Source organism: Callithrix jacchus, chromosome 2 (genome assembly GCF_049354715.1).
Source record: "Callithrix jacchus isolate 240 chromosome 2, calJac240_pri, whole genome shotgun sequence".
In the NCBI taxonomy this organism is placed as follows: domain Eukaryota; kingdom Metazoa; phylum Chordata; class Mammalia; order Primates; family Cebidae; genus Callithrix; species Callithrix jacchus.
The window spans coordinates 36,336,585-36,353,358 of NC_133503.1; the positions used below are offsets into that span (position 1 = coordinate 36,336,585).

Below are 16,774 nucleotides of genomic sequence, written 5' to 3' on the forward strand. Positions count from 1 at the left end.
AGAATGATCATATATATTCGTTATATTTCTTACTTTTTAGAATAAAAAATAAAATTACTCATTTAGAAGAAACTATTATTTCTGTGCAGCTGTCAGAATACTTTACATTTATTAAGAATTGTGTGGATCCCTAGTAATCCAGGTTCACTAGTCCAGTGACTGTTTTCAAGTTGTCTAATGGAGAATGTAATCACAGTAGTTAACATCTGGGTGTTTTGGATGGGAATGTGCTAAACCATTTACATAAATAATTGGAATGCATGCCATGAGCTATAATTTGTCCATTAATATTCTGCCCATATTGCAATGGCTTTTGGCCCTTAGGGCTAAATGCTTACCAGGTTGTGGTTTTCAGGAGTTGTCAGGACAGATCTCTCACATGCACTCAGAACAGCCTTCCTAACCAGGAACCTTGCCTTCCTAGTCAAGGCATTGTTACTGTCCTCCATGAAAACACTTTTTGTCAGGCCCTGAAGTTATCCCCTGGTGACAGACAAAAGTCTTAGGGTTACAGAGCTAGAGCTGGGCCACAGTGAAAGGCAGGTTGGTGAAGATAAGAATATCCTTTCTACATTTGTGTTATCTGGACATTAGTAGTTGTAGGAGCTGTAGTAAGACTGTGAATTTAAGCAGCTTCATATAATTAAACAACACCAACCACAACAAACACCCTTGGCCAAGTGCAGTGTCTCACATCTGTAATTGCAGCACTTTGAGAGGCCAAGGCAGGCAGATCACTTGAGCTCAGGAGTTCGAAACCAGCTGGGCAACATGGCAAAACCCTGTCTCTACTAAAAATACAAAAATTAGCCAGGCAATGGTGGTGTACACCTATAATCCCATCTACTTGGGTGGCAGGAGAATCGCTTAAACCTGGGAGGGAGAGGCTGCAGTGAGCTGAGATTGCACCACTGCACTCCAGCCTGGGTGATAGAGTAACATTTTTGAGACCTTGTCTCAAAAAAAAAATAAAAAACACCTTTATGAACACATAATTACATTATTCTAAATTTTCTTCCATCATGTAATATGAATTTATGTGTATATAATCAATTCATATGCATTCTTTTACATTCTGCATTTCTCATTTACTGTAAACAAACTTGCCCATACCCACACACTACACATTATCTATTCTACTTTATTGTCTGCATAGTCATTTCCCCATTTTTGAGCATACAGTTTACTTTTAAAACTTGGTGTATTTTTGTTTGTTTTTTGTTTTTTTTTTCAGACAGAGTCTCTGTTGCCCAGGCGGGAGTGCAATGGCATGACTGGTTCACTGCAGCCTCAGCCTCCTGGCTTCAAGTGATTCTACTGCCTCAACCTCCCAAGTAGCTGGGACTACAGGTGTGTGCCACCACACCTGGCTAATTTTTGTTAGAGATGAGGTTTTGCCATGTTGGCCAGGCTGATCTTAAACTCCTGACTTTAAGTGATTCATCCATCTCAGCCTCCCAAAGTGCTGGAATTATAGGCATGAGCCACCGTGCCCAGCCTACTTTTAAAAGTTAAACATAATTTTACAAATCCAAAACATGTTAAAGTCACTAACATTTAAACTAAATTTTTATTGAAAGAATTATCTGCTATTTATCCCTAGAATATGTTCTTGGCAATTATTAATGATACCTATTCTGAAGTGAAAGCTGATTATTCAATAGGCAGAAGGCCGGATTTTGAACTTGGTAAAATGATTAAACAGGTAAATCAAATTCCTTTCCTAATTAAAATTCTAAGACCAATCTCATAAAACTTATCCTCTTGTAGTTTCAATACCACTTAACCCCAAGTGGTGTTCTCCCCACTCACCCCATCCCACCCCCAGGGTTGGTTTTTGTGTTTTGATCCAGTGTTACTCATATTCACATTATTTCATGACTATGGAAGTGAGATATGCTCTCTGGCTTTAAAAACATAGCTAAAATTATTTCAAAGTTCAATATATCAAGTTATTGAGTGATTTCCTAAATGCAAAGCACTATTGAGTATTATAATAAAACTTGCTCTTCCTTCTGGTAAGCTTTTACTCTGGATGCTGTTCAATTTCTATCAACAATCTAAACTCAGAACTCCATGTGTCTTGTCTTCCTCACTTTTCCTGTTTCTGTTAATGGCAGCACTATCCTGAGTCACTCCTGGCTCAAAAACCTTGAAAAGAATTTGCTTCCTTATCCCTTATATAATCTATTGTCATGGCTTATGTATAGCTTATCTCTGTAGTTCCTGCTTACATTTGTGGAATACTTTAAATTCTAACTGACACCACTTGATGAGGCTTTCAGTACTTTTCACCCAGCCTTCACTATGGTAACATTTCCTGACTATTCTAGCCTCTTCCCTATGCCAGTCCAGATCTGATTATCAGTTTGCCTAGGCCTGTCAAGTCCGAATTCCTTACCCGAATATTCTAAATCCTCAAGTCTCACAGTCCCAAACTATCTTCATTAACTATAATTTTACTATAGTTTCTACTTTTCTGCCTCTATTTACAACCCTGTGTGTCCTGGCTAATCTGTTCTGAGCACTGTGCTATACACCATGCTTGTTCTCACTCTCTTCTCTGAGCCTCTGCTCAAGTCATTCTCTGACCCCTGAAATATTGCTACAGCTCTTCTCTCTGGCTACCACTCTACTCTTCTTTAAAAAGTGGAATCTGTCCTGTCCTTCTCTCAATACCTACACCTCAGTTTGAGCTGTAACAGTTACATGTGTACCAGTCACATCTCCCCTGCCAGTTTGGCCATCTCTGCATACCCCATATTCCCAAAGCACAGCACTTCACAGAGAAGAGGTCCTATGATATGGAATGCTTGTGGGGTTAGTGGGGATTACAAACTTTGTCCAAAAACGAATCTGTAAAACAAACCAGAAAAACTGTTAAGCTATCCCTCAATGAGTTTGTTCCCCGCCCCCCTTCTTTTATCACTTGAATTCATGATGTTGGTTATAGTCATTAAAAGTATTAACATTCTTTTTTTTAAGACGGAGTTTCGCTCTTGTTACCCAGGCTAGAGTGCAATGGCGCGATCTCGGCTCACCACAACCTCCGCCTCCTGGGTTCAGGCAATTCTCCTGCCTCAGCCTCCTGAGTAACTGGGATTACAGGCACGCGCCACCATGCCCAGCTAATTTTTTGTATTTTTAGTAGAGATGGGGTTTCACCATGTTGACCAGGATGGTCTTGATCTCTTGACCTCGTGATCCACCCGCCTCGGCCTCCCAAAGTGCTGGGATTACAGGCGTGAGCCACCGCACCCGTCCCAAGTGTTAACATTCCTAATGCAATATAGGTTAATGCTTTTTAAAGATTTTTGCTTTTTCCAAGTTCCAGTATGATGCCCCCAATAAAAGAACCCCTTTTGTGTTTTCACCAACAGGCATAAAGCTTATGTAGCAATGAGGTGAAAGAACGATAATCACAGTATTTACCTCCACAATCCTTTAGGGTAGCAATCCAGAGGGACAAGCATTTCATATTTCTTTTACCTTGATAAAACATTAATAATAAGGGATATATTCTGATAAATTTTCAAACTATTTTTAATTATGCCCAGAGTTACAAAAATGTTCTTGAGAAACTCAGACTGAAGAAAGCTCAAAAAGATGAAGACAAGAAAACGTAAGATGACTTTTCTCAAATGTTTAACTTACCATTTTAAAGTTCTACATTATATGAGAATCTTATGAGTAAAGTTTTTTGTTTTTTAATAGAGATGGGGTTTCACCATGTTGGTCAGACTGGTCTCTAACTCCTAAACTCGGGTGATCCACCCACCTGGGCCTCCCAAAGTGCTGGGATTATAGGCGTGAGCCATTGTGCCCGGCCATGAGTAAAGGTTTTAATTGCAAAACAACCACCAACCTATGTGGTGATTCTAACTAAATACACTGTCAGTACATCCAGGACATCATGAAATTCTAAGCTAATTTAAAATTAATATAAAGCCTGACGTACTACTCAGAAAAAGTTGTGAGAGAAAGCTGGAGGGGAGAATAAAGTCCCTCTAAAAAGTTAGGAAACAATTTTAGTCTAAATTAAATGCATTTATTTGGCTATAAAAATAACATTTTACACACAATCCTTTTGAACAATACTTCTATTTACACTTATATTTATTAAATGACTTTGGTGTCAAAACACTTCCCAAACCTAGAACTCTGGCAGTGGAACAGAAACATTTTTTTCACAGTTAATGACATGATATTCTGAAGAATTTGTTAATGATCACATTTTCTAAATAATTAGTGTTATCAGAAAGAAAGACTATTCAGATCCTTACTACAGATCCAATTGTATTTTATGGTGGCATTTCCTTTTTTACTGCCATTTGCCTCTTATTTCTATTTTATATTTTCAGTACCAAAGACAGCAGAGATTTGGCTGAACAAGCCAGAAGAGAAGGCTTTGACGAAAATGTAAGATTTTAATTTTTTTCATAAACACAAGTGGTACCTTTATTAGAAATATGCTTAGAAAAATGCTCTGGTTAAGAATTGAAATGATTTGCTGTTTTTCAGAACAGCAATTGTCACCTCCAAATAAATCACCCAGAATCTAGATCCTTTCATGTTTAGAACAAACCATTTGGATTTCAGCTGCTTCCTCTCCCCTGTACTCTCAGTCAGACACCTGATTCTACAGGTGTACACTCACTGTGCGAATATCACACTGGGTATTCATAGTGCATATACTCTGTGGAGAAGATTTGATAATTTTTCTCTTGTAATCATTAATGTGATGAATTGCTTTAACAATTTTGTATTTTGAAAACTGTAATATATAACATGTATCTGACAATTGCAGAATTTAAGTAACACCTATTTTCCTTAAATATACTACTACCACTACCACTCAAAAAAAAGAGAGAACCACTGCTCTACTTCTGGTCACCACCTCTTCCCTCCAAATGCTCAGAAGACAGCAGAGTCAGGAGACTATAGTAAGCAAGCAAATAAAATTTCACATTGAAGTTTCACATTTTCAGATAAAGGAATTATGAAAATGGAAAGGCTGAAGGTGAACTTTGTGGTGCTGGATTAGAATCTAGATGTATTTGTGTTCATATACATACATGTATTTTCTAACTCTATCCAATCCACTATGAGGGCTAGAAGAAATGACACCCTAGCAGCAATGAGCACAACCAGTACCCAGATCTTGGTTTCCAAATAGCATTCTCCTCTAAAAGGAACTGGGGCTCCTTGGAGATCTCGCTCATTCCAAGTCTGGAAAGTACAGCTGACTCTTGAATGACACAGGTTTGAACTGCATGGGTCCACTTAAATGCATAATGTTTTCACCTGGATGGAAAATTCAGTATTTGCAGGTTAGGGAGGGCTTTTCCCTAGATGTGGGTTCCGCGGGACCAACTGTTGAGACTTGAGTATATGCAAATTTGGGTATACTCAGGGGTCTTAGAACCAATTCCCCATGAGTACTGAAGGACGACTATACAAGATGAGTCTGGAATAGCTTACTGAGACATAAAGTAAAACTGCTCAAAAAAATGATGGAGATCTATTAAAAGAATCAGTTTAAGATGAAACTGGCCAAATTTGAGAATATTTAAGCATTATGATAATGATTAATACCCCATTGAATAAAAGGATTCCATGAATGAGACATTTATATGCCTCTCCACCAAATACTTATTACAAAAGGAAAAGCAGTCATGTTAGGTTGGAGAAGTCTGACTGCATCTTAAGTAAGTGACCACAATCAACACTGAAACAAATCGAAATTATGCTGTTTGATAAGAGGCCATGAGAATCAGCATCCCTTCTGTGACATCCCTGTCAAAGCCATATAATCTGAATCTAAATCATGACAAAATTTAAATTGAGGGACATTCTACAAAATAATTGGCCTGTTCTTCAGAAGTGTCAAGACATGAAAGTCAAGGTAAAGCTGAGGAACTATTCCAGATTAAATGAGATTAAAATGATATGTCAAGTAAATACACTACATAATCCTGGACTGGATACTTTTCCTATAAAGGCATCACTGGGACAATTGATAAACTTGAAAGGGAGACAGAGGATTAGATGGCAATAATCTATAAATATTAATTTTCTGTTTCTGATGATTGTACTATATTATCAAAAAGAACGCCCTTGTATGCAGGTACAGACTGAAGTTTTCAGGGTGATGGAGCACTCATGTTGGTGGCTTTCAAATATTTCAAGAGGAAAAAAATATTTGAATTGTTCTTGTAACATTTATCTAAATTAGATTTTTTTTTTTGAGACAGTCTTGCTCTGTCACCCAGCTGGAGTGGAGTGGCGCCATTTCGGCTCACTGCAACCTCCACTTCCCAGGTTCAAGCAATTCTCCTGCCTCAGCCTCCCAAGTAGCTGGGATTACAGGTGCTCACCACCACACCCAGCTAATTTTTGTATTTTTAGTAAAGATGGGGTTTCATATTGGCCAGACTGGTCTCAAACTCGTGACCTCAGATGATCTGCCTATCTTGGCCTCCCAAAGTGCTGGGATTAAAGGTGTGAGCCACCGTGCCCAGCCTAAATTGGATCTTAAAAAACTAAAAAATCTATACTTCAGTAGACCATTACTGAAATAAAAGATGATGTGAATTGAAAGACATACTGTATATATGGGAAAATTTACCTAGAATGGTCAATATGAGGCTTATCCAAGTAAAATTTTGGTTAAAGAAAATCAAGTTAGCATAACAATATTCAACACCGTAAATCAACAGAAGAACACCTACAATATATTCAGGGACAGAAAATGTAAACCAAGGAATTTTATCTTCAGCAAAGCTGCACTTCAAATACAAAGGCTCAAATATGCCTGAAGTCAGGGAATACTATCATCTTTCTAAGGATTCTACTAGAGGACGAGTGTCAGCCAACCAAGATGATTGGAGAGGATGGGCAAGGTGGCTCACACCTGTAATTCCTGCACTTTGGGGGATCACTTGAGCCCAGGAGTTTGAGACCAGCCTGGGCAACATGGTAAATCCCTATCTCTACAAAAAGTACAAAAATTAAAATTAAAAAAAAAAGTTAAAGAATATCATTTAGAACAAACCGGTAAGAAATATCAGCTTAAGTGTACAATAGTAAATAATAAGGCTTTTACTGATTAAATTTTTATTTTTTTGTTTTGTTTGAGACAGGGTTAGCTCTGTTGCCCAGGCTGGGGTGCAGTGGCATGATTACAGCTCAATGCAGCCTTGACCTCCCTGGCTCAGGTGATCCTCCCACCTCAGACTCCCAAGTAGCTGGGACTATAGGAATGTACCACCACACTCAGCTAATTTTTGTGTTTTTTATACAGATCAGGTTCCACCATGCTATCCAGGCTGGTCTCGAGCTTCTGGGCTCAAGTGATCCACCTGCCTTGGTCTTCCAAAGTCTTAGGATTACAGCTGTGAGCCACTGCACCGATTTTTATTTTTTTTAATTATACAGCGACAGCATCTCATTGTGTTACCCAGGTTGGCCTTGAACTTCTGGCCTTAAGAGATCCTCCCACCTTGGCCTCTGAAAGTTCTGGGATTATGGGCATGAGCCACTGTGCCGAGCAAGCCCTGTTTCATTGACTTTAAAACACATGTTCACCCCACATTTTAACATCTGTGAAATCAAAATGTGTTTTATAGTTAATGGTCAAAAGTTGAATTTTTTTTTTTTCTGAGACGGAGTCTTGCTCTATCGTCAGGCTGGAGTGCAGTGGCGCAATCTCGGCTCACCACAACCTCCGCCTCCTGGGTTCAAGCGATTCTTCTGCCTCAGCCTCCCAAGTAGCTGGGACCACAGACATGTGCCACCATGCCCGGCTATTTTTTGTATTTTTAGTAGAGACGGAGTTTCACCATGTTGGCCAGGATGGTGTTGATCTCTTGACCTTGTGATCTGCCCACCTCGGCCTCCCAAAGTGCTGAGATTACAGTGCTGAGATTACAGGCATGAGCCACCACGCCCGGTCAGGTTGATATTTTTTATGTAAGTGGTATGTGACATAATGGTATGTCTTACAAAAGATGTCATCTATCATATACAATGAAAAATAATATTATTGAATATAATTGGGTAGTGGAGGAGAGGAAGATGAAGAATTTACAAGCTAATTTGCTTGTTGATCATAGGAAAGAAACAAAGCAAGAAAGGGAGGACTAACGGTATATAAAATGATACACAAAGACGGCTGGGCATGGTGGCTCACACCTGTAATCCCAGCATATTGGGAGGCTGAGACAGGTGAATCACCTGAGGTTGGGAGTTCAAGACCAGCCTGATCAACCTGGAGAAACCCCATCTCTACTAAAAATACAAAAATTAACTGGTGTGGTGGCACATGCCTGTAATCTCAGCTACTCGGGAGGCCAAGGCAGGAGAATTGCTTGAATCTGGGAGGTGGAAGTTGCAGTGAGCCAAGATTGCACCATTGCACTCCAGCCTGGGCAACAAAAGCAAAACTCGGTCTCAAAAAAAAAGATACACAAAGACAAACCAATAGAACAAAAATACATGTATTTCTATAGGGCAGAATTACCAAAACAAAAAAGAGAAAACAGACCACGTGGTAAAAGACTTAAAATATAAATATAAAACAGTATAACTGCAAGCAGATATACCTAATATAAATATGTGCAAATATGCTTAATTTACTTAAAAAGAAAAATATTTTCATCCAGCAAAGCTGTGCTTCAAATTCAAAGGCACAAACATGCAAGAACTCAGGGAATACTATCATCTTTCTAAGGATTCTACTAGAGGACAGAGGGGGTTTGAATCACAAACCAAAATATCCCAAAATATATATTTAAAGAGATTCTAAAATGTTAAATATAGAAATATGATCAAAGACATAAAAGGCAAACAAAAGATATCAGGGATACAACTTAATATAAATCAAAGAATTCTAGACAAAAAGCTCCAAATGACCTAAAGTCTAAACGACTTTATAAGGCTAAGATTAATTTTATCAGTTATGAGTATCTATGCACCAGAGTATCAACTTTCATAAAGATTACTGGATTTTAAAAAGGAGAAATAGGCAGGAAAACACAAAAAAGAAAAAATATCCCAAGAAAAATAAATGGATTTAAAAACCCAAAACATATAGTAAGATGATCTTACAGTTGTATATTAAGTTCTGTACTCTCAGAAAATACCCCTTCTTTTAAAAAACTCATTCATGAAAATTGTTCACCTATTAGGACACAAAGAAAACCTCAATATATTCCAAAAGTTAATGCAGAAAAAAACTCTCTGAAAACACAATAAAAATATGTTAATAAAATCAGAAAATGAAAACATTGACTAAAAAATGTCAAAACTCTATTAAATGACATTTGAGTCAAACAAATACAGGCTGGGCACGGTGGCTCACATCTGTAATCCCAGCACTTTGATAGGCCGAGGCAGGTGGATCACAAAGTCAGGAGTTCAAGAGCAGCCTAACCAACATGGTGAAACTCCGTCTCTACTAAAAATACAAAAATTAGCCAGGTGTGGCAGCGCATGCCTATAATCACAGCAACTCAGGAGGCTGAGGCAAGAGAATTGCTTGAACCGGAAGGCGGAAGTTGCAGTGAACAGAGATTGTGCCACTATACTCCAGCCCGGGCGACAGAGCGAGACTGTCTCAGAAAAAAAAAGAAATACAAAATGAAATCATAGAATTCCAAGAAAACAAAATAATAAAAATACCATGTAGCAGAATCTATGAGATAAAGTAAAAAAATACCCAAAGGAAAATTAAGTCTTAAATTTATCGATAAAAATAAAAGGTAGCTCACGCCTATAATCCTGGCACTTTGGGAGGCCAAGGCAGGTGGATCACGAGGTCAGGAGATCGATACCATCCTGGCTAACATGGTGAAACCCTGTCTCTACTAAAAATATAAAAAATTAGTTGGCGTAGTGGCATGCACCTGTAGTCCCAGCAACTTGGGAGGCTGAGGCAGGAGACTCGCTTGAACCCAGGAGGCGGAGGCTGCAAAGAGCCGAGATCACACCACTACACTCCACACTGGGCTACAAGAGCAAGACTCTGTCTCAAAAATAAAGAAATAATAAATAAATAAATAAATAAATAAAAGAATGTAAAGAAATGTGTTAGCATTAATTTTAGAAAATATGAGAAATACAAAGAAAAAAGTTATTAAGATTAGAGCAGAATTAATGAGTTAAAAACAAAAGTAGTAGTATAAATAAAAGACTGGTTCCTTGCAAACATCAGTGAAAAGAAACCAGGTAACTAGAGGAATAAAAGACAGAAAGCATAAACACAGAGTAGAAATTACAATGGGGGAAATAAGAAATGGAAGGAATTAGAAGATATCATTATGAGACTTTTTTGTATAACTATATGCAAACAACAGTTGAAAAACTGAATGAAATGAATTTTTCTATGAAAATAAAATTTGTCAAAACTGAGCCCTAAAACGCCTAAACAAATCCATTCTGTAGAAGAAATGAAGTCATCGAAGATCGGTCTTCAAAATCAATCAGATGGTCTTCACTAAGAAATTCTACAAGATTTTAAGGAGCAAACAGTTTCAAGCTATTTAAGCCATTCCTCTTTGCCCTAGCAAAGAGAAAAAAAGTAAACGCCTTGGCAAAGAGAAAAAGGAAACTCCCAAATAATGAATCTACTATATATTGTGCCGAAACAGAAAATCTCATGTATAAATCTTGAAGCAAAAATCCTAAATATTAGCAGATAGAATCTAAGAGCACAAATAATATATCAAAATTCAGATAGTATTTATTTTAGGAGTGAAAAAATGGTTCAACATTGGGTAATCAACTAATTAACATAATTCATTGTATTAAAAAAAGGAAAACTGCATGATCATTTTACACAAATGCTGGGTATTTGTAAGTTTCAATACCCAAACTTGAGAGGAAAAATAAACAGAAATCAATACTTCCTTGATAATGATAAAAACATTGATCTTATCCCCTATTACCTTACTTAATAGGAAAACATTGAATATGTCAGGAAGAAGATAGGGATGTATTGGAGGGGCAAGTCAAAACAATTAGATAAGAGAACTACATTAGAGGTTTTCTAATTTAAAAAATTTAAAAAGTAAAACTGCCTTTACTTATGATTCTCTTCAATTTTCTAGGTATATGATGATCTGAAAAATTACAATAAAAATAATTAGGTAAAATGGTAGGAAAAATAATTTATATCCTCCTATTCATGAGAGGGAAAACTTGTGACCATGGTACAGAGTTGTATCAAGGAAATGAAGAACTAGAATACTGAATTGAAAGGTTTTGAAAGGGTTCATAATTTATTTTCATTTTCTATCAATGTCTTCTTTTAAGTTCTCAATAAAACTTTTTTCTAATAAAAATTTAATGTCATACATGCAAACATCAATTGTTTTGTTAAAATTATAATAAAAGACCTTATTTGTAACAGCAATAAAGTAGAAAATGCCCAGCAATTACCAAAATGTTCAAAACCAAGATAAGGAAAAACTTTTAAACATTCCTTAAAGACACAAAATACTGCTGGGCATGGTGGCTCACACCTGTAATCCCAACACATTGGGAGACCAAAGCCAGTGAGGTCAGGAGTTCAAGACCAGCCTGGTGAACATGGTGAAACCCCCATCTCTACTAAAATACAAAATTAGGCGGAATGGTGGCATGCACCTGTAATCCCAGCTACTTGGCAAGCTGAGGCAGGAGAATTGCTTGAACCTGAGGGGTAGAGGTTGCAGTGAGCCAAAATAGCGCCATTGCAACTATTGAGTATTCCTTATCCAAAATGCTTGGAACCCAGAGCGCAACTCTGTCTCAAAAAACAAAAACAAAAATCCCCAAAAAATACACCTGACCAAATGAGAAGATGTACTACATCTATCAATCAGAGCCCACTCAGGAAGAAAGAAAGGACAATATGTATTTCAAATAGAGAAAATGCCCAACAGGGAACTGGTTACTATACAGGTATTAAAGACAGAAAAAAGTGAAATGACAACACTGAGGCAATTCATAATGACTGCAGGAAGAGGTTACCACTCCTAGGGCTAAGATCACAAAAGGTGGTGTTACTAGAAACTACGATCTTAGAGAAGGGGCTTGTGGAGCTGTTGCTCAGTCCTATGATGAGAAGGCAGCCCCCTGCTGATACAAGTTGAGTATTCCTTATCCAAAATGCTTGGAACCCAGAAGTGTTTTAGAGTTCAGTTTTTTTTTTAATTTTATTTTTGAGTTTGAAATATCTGCATTATATACTTACTGGCTCAGCATTCCTAATTCAAAAATCTGAAATCGAGTCATGGAGGTGCTGAAGTCCTGGAATTTGAACACTTCAGATTTCCAATTAGGGATACTCAATCTGTACTTCTAAGTGGTTGTGATGAGGCTGCTTCTGAGTATGCCAAAAGCAGCTAGATGCTACAGCCTGGAGCCACTGCTGCTGAAGATAACTACCATTGCCTAAGCAATGCCAGTGGAAACAGTAAACAAAAACAAAAACAAGATTACTCTTTTCCCCTCTATCCTGCAAATACTGGCAGAATCTAACAGAAATCCAGCTAGTAAGAGTTTAGGGAATAAAGTTTACAAAGCCTAAAACCCAACATCACAGAGTGTAAAAGCATAAATTTTGAGTTGAACAGTTGGTCCATTCTACTCTTCTAGCATACACATTTATACTTCCATAAAATGACGATTCCATGCTTCTATCCAGTGAGATGGAACTATCCTTTATACAAATGAAGGTACTTTTACCCTCACCCTAAAAAGGAAGCAAAGTCCCAACAATAATTGTATCCATCTGTGGATGATATTAAGACCTCTTCTAGTTGAATCACAATACCTTAAGAATATTTTGCAACCTATTGTTTAAACTACAGTTAGCCACCCCCAATATTCCTTAAAAGGAGAAAGAAAATATATACATAAAAAGCAAAGAAGGGAATATGATTGGGGGCTATAGTGTTTGTTTCTGTAACTGATGACAAGGGTACAGCTGATATTTGTAACTTGCTTCTCCTACCCATTCCATATCATTCCCTTTGCCTATACTCAAGAGCTCAGCTGGCTGCATTAGGATTAAATTTAATTAGTTCTGAATCTGAACTCTCAGTGGTCCTGCCTTTAATGGAATGCTGTGATTTCCCATTATCTTTTAATTTTGGACATGGAAGTTATTAAGAGACACCCCAGAAAATCCCTTGGGCACAGTCTACTCTTTGCTAGTTTGTAGCAGTAACTCAATTTCCCCTTGGTAATTTGGATCGATCACCTCAACACATTAAGTAACCACTTCTTTCCCTGCTGGTTCTGTAAACATGAGGAATCCCAAATAGTCAGGTGGCAGTCTCAAATTCAGTTTAAGTCAATTGTTGTGCCCCTTGGTAGAAGCATACTATCTATGAGGGTCTGTTTCTTTGGGCCTCCCCTGCTACCAAGTATTCATCAGTAAGAGTTGTCAGAAAAACAGAAATCACATTTAGGTAGCTCAAAAAGAGGGAGTTTAGTATAGAGAATTTGTTTTTGAGGTATTAGAGGAATATAAGGGCCAATGTGAACATGAAAATCATGCAGAGACAACTAACTGCAAGAGGCAGCTCCCATAAAAGGAGGTAAGGTGACCTTACCTACAGAACCTAAAAGCTTGGAGCAAGGGCCCCCAAAGAGTTGATACCTGGCTTATGAGAAAAGGTATCACTTCCCTCTGAATGTCAAGAAAGGCTTCACAAGAGGAGTGATGGCTAAGTTTACTATGCATAGTCTATTCCACATTTGTTACTAATGCATCTACTTTATAATTGGCCTGGTCATTCAGAAGTGGTTACAGGGACTACCTACATATACCAAACCATGGGTGCTATAATGTGTCCACAATAAAACTAGGATTCAAAGTCATCCTTTCCTGCTTCAAATAGGCTCATTTAAAGCTGGGTGCAGTGGCTCATGCCTGTAATCCCAGCACTTTGGGAGGCCAAGGCAGGGAGATCACTTGAGGCTGGGAATTTGAGACCAGCCTGGCCAACATAGCAAAAACCCCTCTCTACTAAAAATACGAAAATTAGCCAGATGGGGTGCATGCCTGTAATCCCACCTACTCGGAAGGCTGAGGCAAGAGAATCACTTGAACCCAGTAGGGGTTCTTAGCATTCAACTTCCACACTGAATGCTAACATTGTGCTACTGCACTCCAGACTCGGTGACAGGTTGCAATAAGACGAGATTTCGGCCGGGCGCAGTGGCTCAAGCCTGTAATCCCAGCACTTTGGGAGGCCGAGGTGGGTGGATCACGAGGCTAAGAGATCGAGACCATCCTGGTCAACATGGTGAAACCCCATCTCTACTAAAAATACAAAAATTTAGCTGGGCATGGTGGCATGTGCCTGTAATCCCAGCTACTCAGGAGGCTGAGGCAGGAGAATTGCCTGAACCCAGGAGGCGGAGGTTGCGGTGAGCCGAGATCGCACCATTGCATTCCAGCCTGGGTAACGAGTGAAACTCTGTCTCAAAAAAAAAACAAAAAAAGACGAGATTGCCCCATTGCACTCCAGCCTGGGCGATGGAGGTTGCAGTGAGCTGAGATTGCACCACTGCACTGCAGCCTGGGCAAGAGAGTGAGACTGTCTCAAAAAAAAAAAAGTTGGATTACAGAAAGGCACTAAGAGATTCTCTGACCAGAAGAGTACACATTTAACAAGTAAACAGTGTATGAAACTAGGCATCACCATCCTGTCTGATGAAGGTAATCAGAACTTTTATTTGAGACAGAGTCCTGCTCTGTCACCCATGCTGGAATGCAGTGGTACAATCTCGGCTCACTGCAACCTCCACCTCCTGGGTTCAAGCAATTCTCCTGCCTCAGCCTCCCAGGTAGCTGGGATTATAGGCACCTGCTGCCACGCTCAGCTAATTTTTGTATTTTCAGTAGAGATGGGATTTTACCATGTTGGCCAGGATGGTCTCAAACTCCTGACCTCATGATCCACCCCCTTGGCCTTCCAAAGTGCTGGCATTACAGGTGTGAGCCACCATACCTGGCCCAGAACCCTTATAAAGGGACCCACCACTTTGCTACCTAGCATTATTGCTGGAGCAGTGAAGTAACATACCAATTTACTGAGAAGTTGTTTAATAGTATCTGGGTGCACTGTCTCCTCTTTACCTTTTTCTGGTGCTATGGTTATTTTCCACGACACACAGGCCCTTTTTATCTGAAGCTGGGAAAAGGGTATGTGGATACTCTAAGGAAAGTGGGTGATAGTGAGAACAGTGCACAGGAAGGTTCAGCAACACAAATTTTGTCATACAAGGGGCTTGTTTTTGGATACATAGACAGATTGGAGTACACACACTGACTAATCAATGCAGTAATTACAAAGAGGGGGTTTTGAAATCATCTGGCTGAGAAGTTGCTGGAAAGGCCAAAACTACCCACAGATACACTTTGAATCTAATTACATTAGCTAAGAAACAGAGGTATGGCAAGAACATCTTAGCTTCGATCAAATGAAAGAAAATAATTCAGATGGAGACGCTAAAGGGAAAAGGCATTGAAATGAGAGTAATTTATAATTTGTTTACAAAGCTTCCCTAACTATGTTAGACAGCAATTACACCCATCGAGTCCTCTGAAGTGATGTTGCTGATGCACAGATATAAAATCCAGGCAGGGCAAAAAGCCAGTGAGGCTCAAAATCTGAGGGCCGGAGACAACAGTTTAAGATCCTCAATCCTGTGATGCTTGTATGTTAAAGACTTGAAAGAGAACTAAAGAATGCAGCCTTCACCTGTCCTCTACCCTGATAGGAGATTCAAAAGGCAGAACAGATGAAAAAATGGAAAGAGAGGCTTGAGAAAAAGTATTATTCTGAGGAAATTCAAGATGACTACCAGCCTGTCACTCAACAAGAATTTCAAGAGTAAGCTTATGTTCTAACCAGAATACTATGGGATATCATGACATGGGCATTAAGGACATTTTTTTCCTAAATCCAAAACCTAATTCTATTGGGATGCCTTTAATCTCTATCCAATTTCAAAGTTTCATACAACTCCATTTGCTTAAAAGGTTAAGAAACTTTTGATTAAATCCCTGTATCTCTAAGTAACAGAAGCTGCCATTTATATTTGATTTGCACAGCAGATAGTTTCTCCACACAGCTTTAGAATATTAGATCAAAAGAGGCACGTTTTAGGAGCTTACAGTGCTCTTCCCACTCAAAGCATTTCGCACTCGTAACTTGCTGTCTATACATGAAAGTATATTACTAACTCATTTCTCTACTTCCTTCTAAATTTTCTAGGCTTTTTTTATATGCTGTGGAGCTGGAGAAGGAATTACACTATATCAATTTGAAACTAAATCAAGTGATGAGAAAGCTTTCAGCTCTATAATACTGAGACAAGTGGAGGTAAGAATCTGTCATGCAATCACTAAGCATTTCTAACAAAGACTTATTCATGGATTACTTCATAAACTTGTAGTCTTTTTCAGGCACTCCTTAAAGGTACTGAACAACCTATCATCAAACTATCCTCAGGGTCAGAATTAAGTGTCTCTGACAGGGACTCACTGTACAATCCATGCATATTATGACAAGCCTCCAGTATACACACACTGGTACACACAAAGGATTTTATAATGAGGTTATCAAATTCTAGAAAAGTGAAGGATGAGTAAAAAAAAAATGCTTCTAGTTCACAGGGCAGATCTGTAATAGCTCAGTAAGTAGGTAAAGACTGTTTTCTCATAGTTACAAAGTAGAAGAACTACTGGTGCTATCAAGTGCATCATGTACCATGT

The 16,774-nt window shown here is 38.5% G+C and overlaps 1 protein-coding gene across 11 annotated transcripts in view; it reads left to right on the plus strand.

Annotated features, from left to right (window-relative positions):
• The window catches only part of PKD2L2 (polycystin 2 like 2, transient receptor potential cation channel), a 44,584-nt gene that overhangs the window by 24,602 nt on the left and 3,208 nt on the right, over window positions 1–16,774 (plus strand). For all 11 annotated transcript variants that reach the window (XM_017967907.5, XM_035292121.3, XM_035292124.3 and 8 more), the window contains 5 exons: window positions 1,604–1,705; window positions 3,558–3,622; window positions 4,362–4,419; window positions 15,778–15,890; window positions 16,275–16,382. In XM_017967907.5, the coding sequence (XP_017823396.2) occupies window positions 1,604–1,705; window positions 3,558–3,622; window positions 4,362–4,419; window positions 15,778–15,890; window positions 16,275–16,365 (429 nt within the window). In that variant the 3' untranslated portion in view covers window positions 16,366–16,382. The remainder of the gene's footprint in view (window positions 1–1,603; window positions 1,706–3,557; window positions 3,623–4,361; window positions 4,420–15,777; window positions 15,891–16,274; window positions 16,383–16,774) is intronic.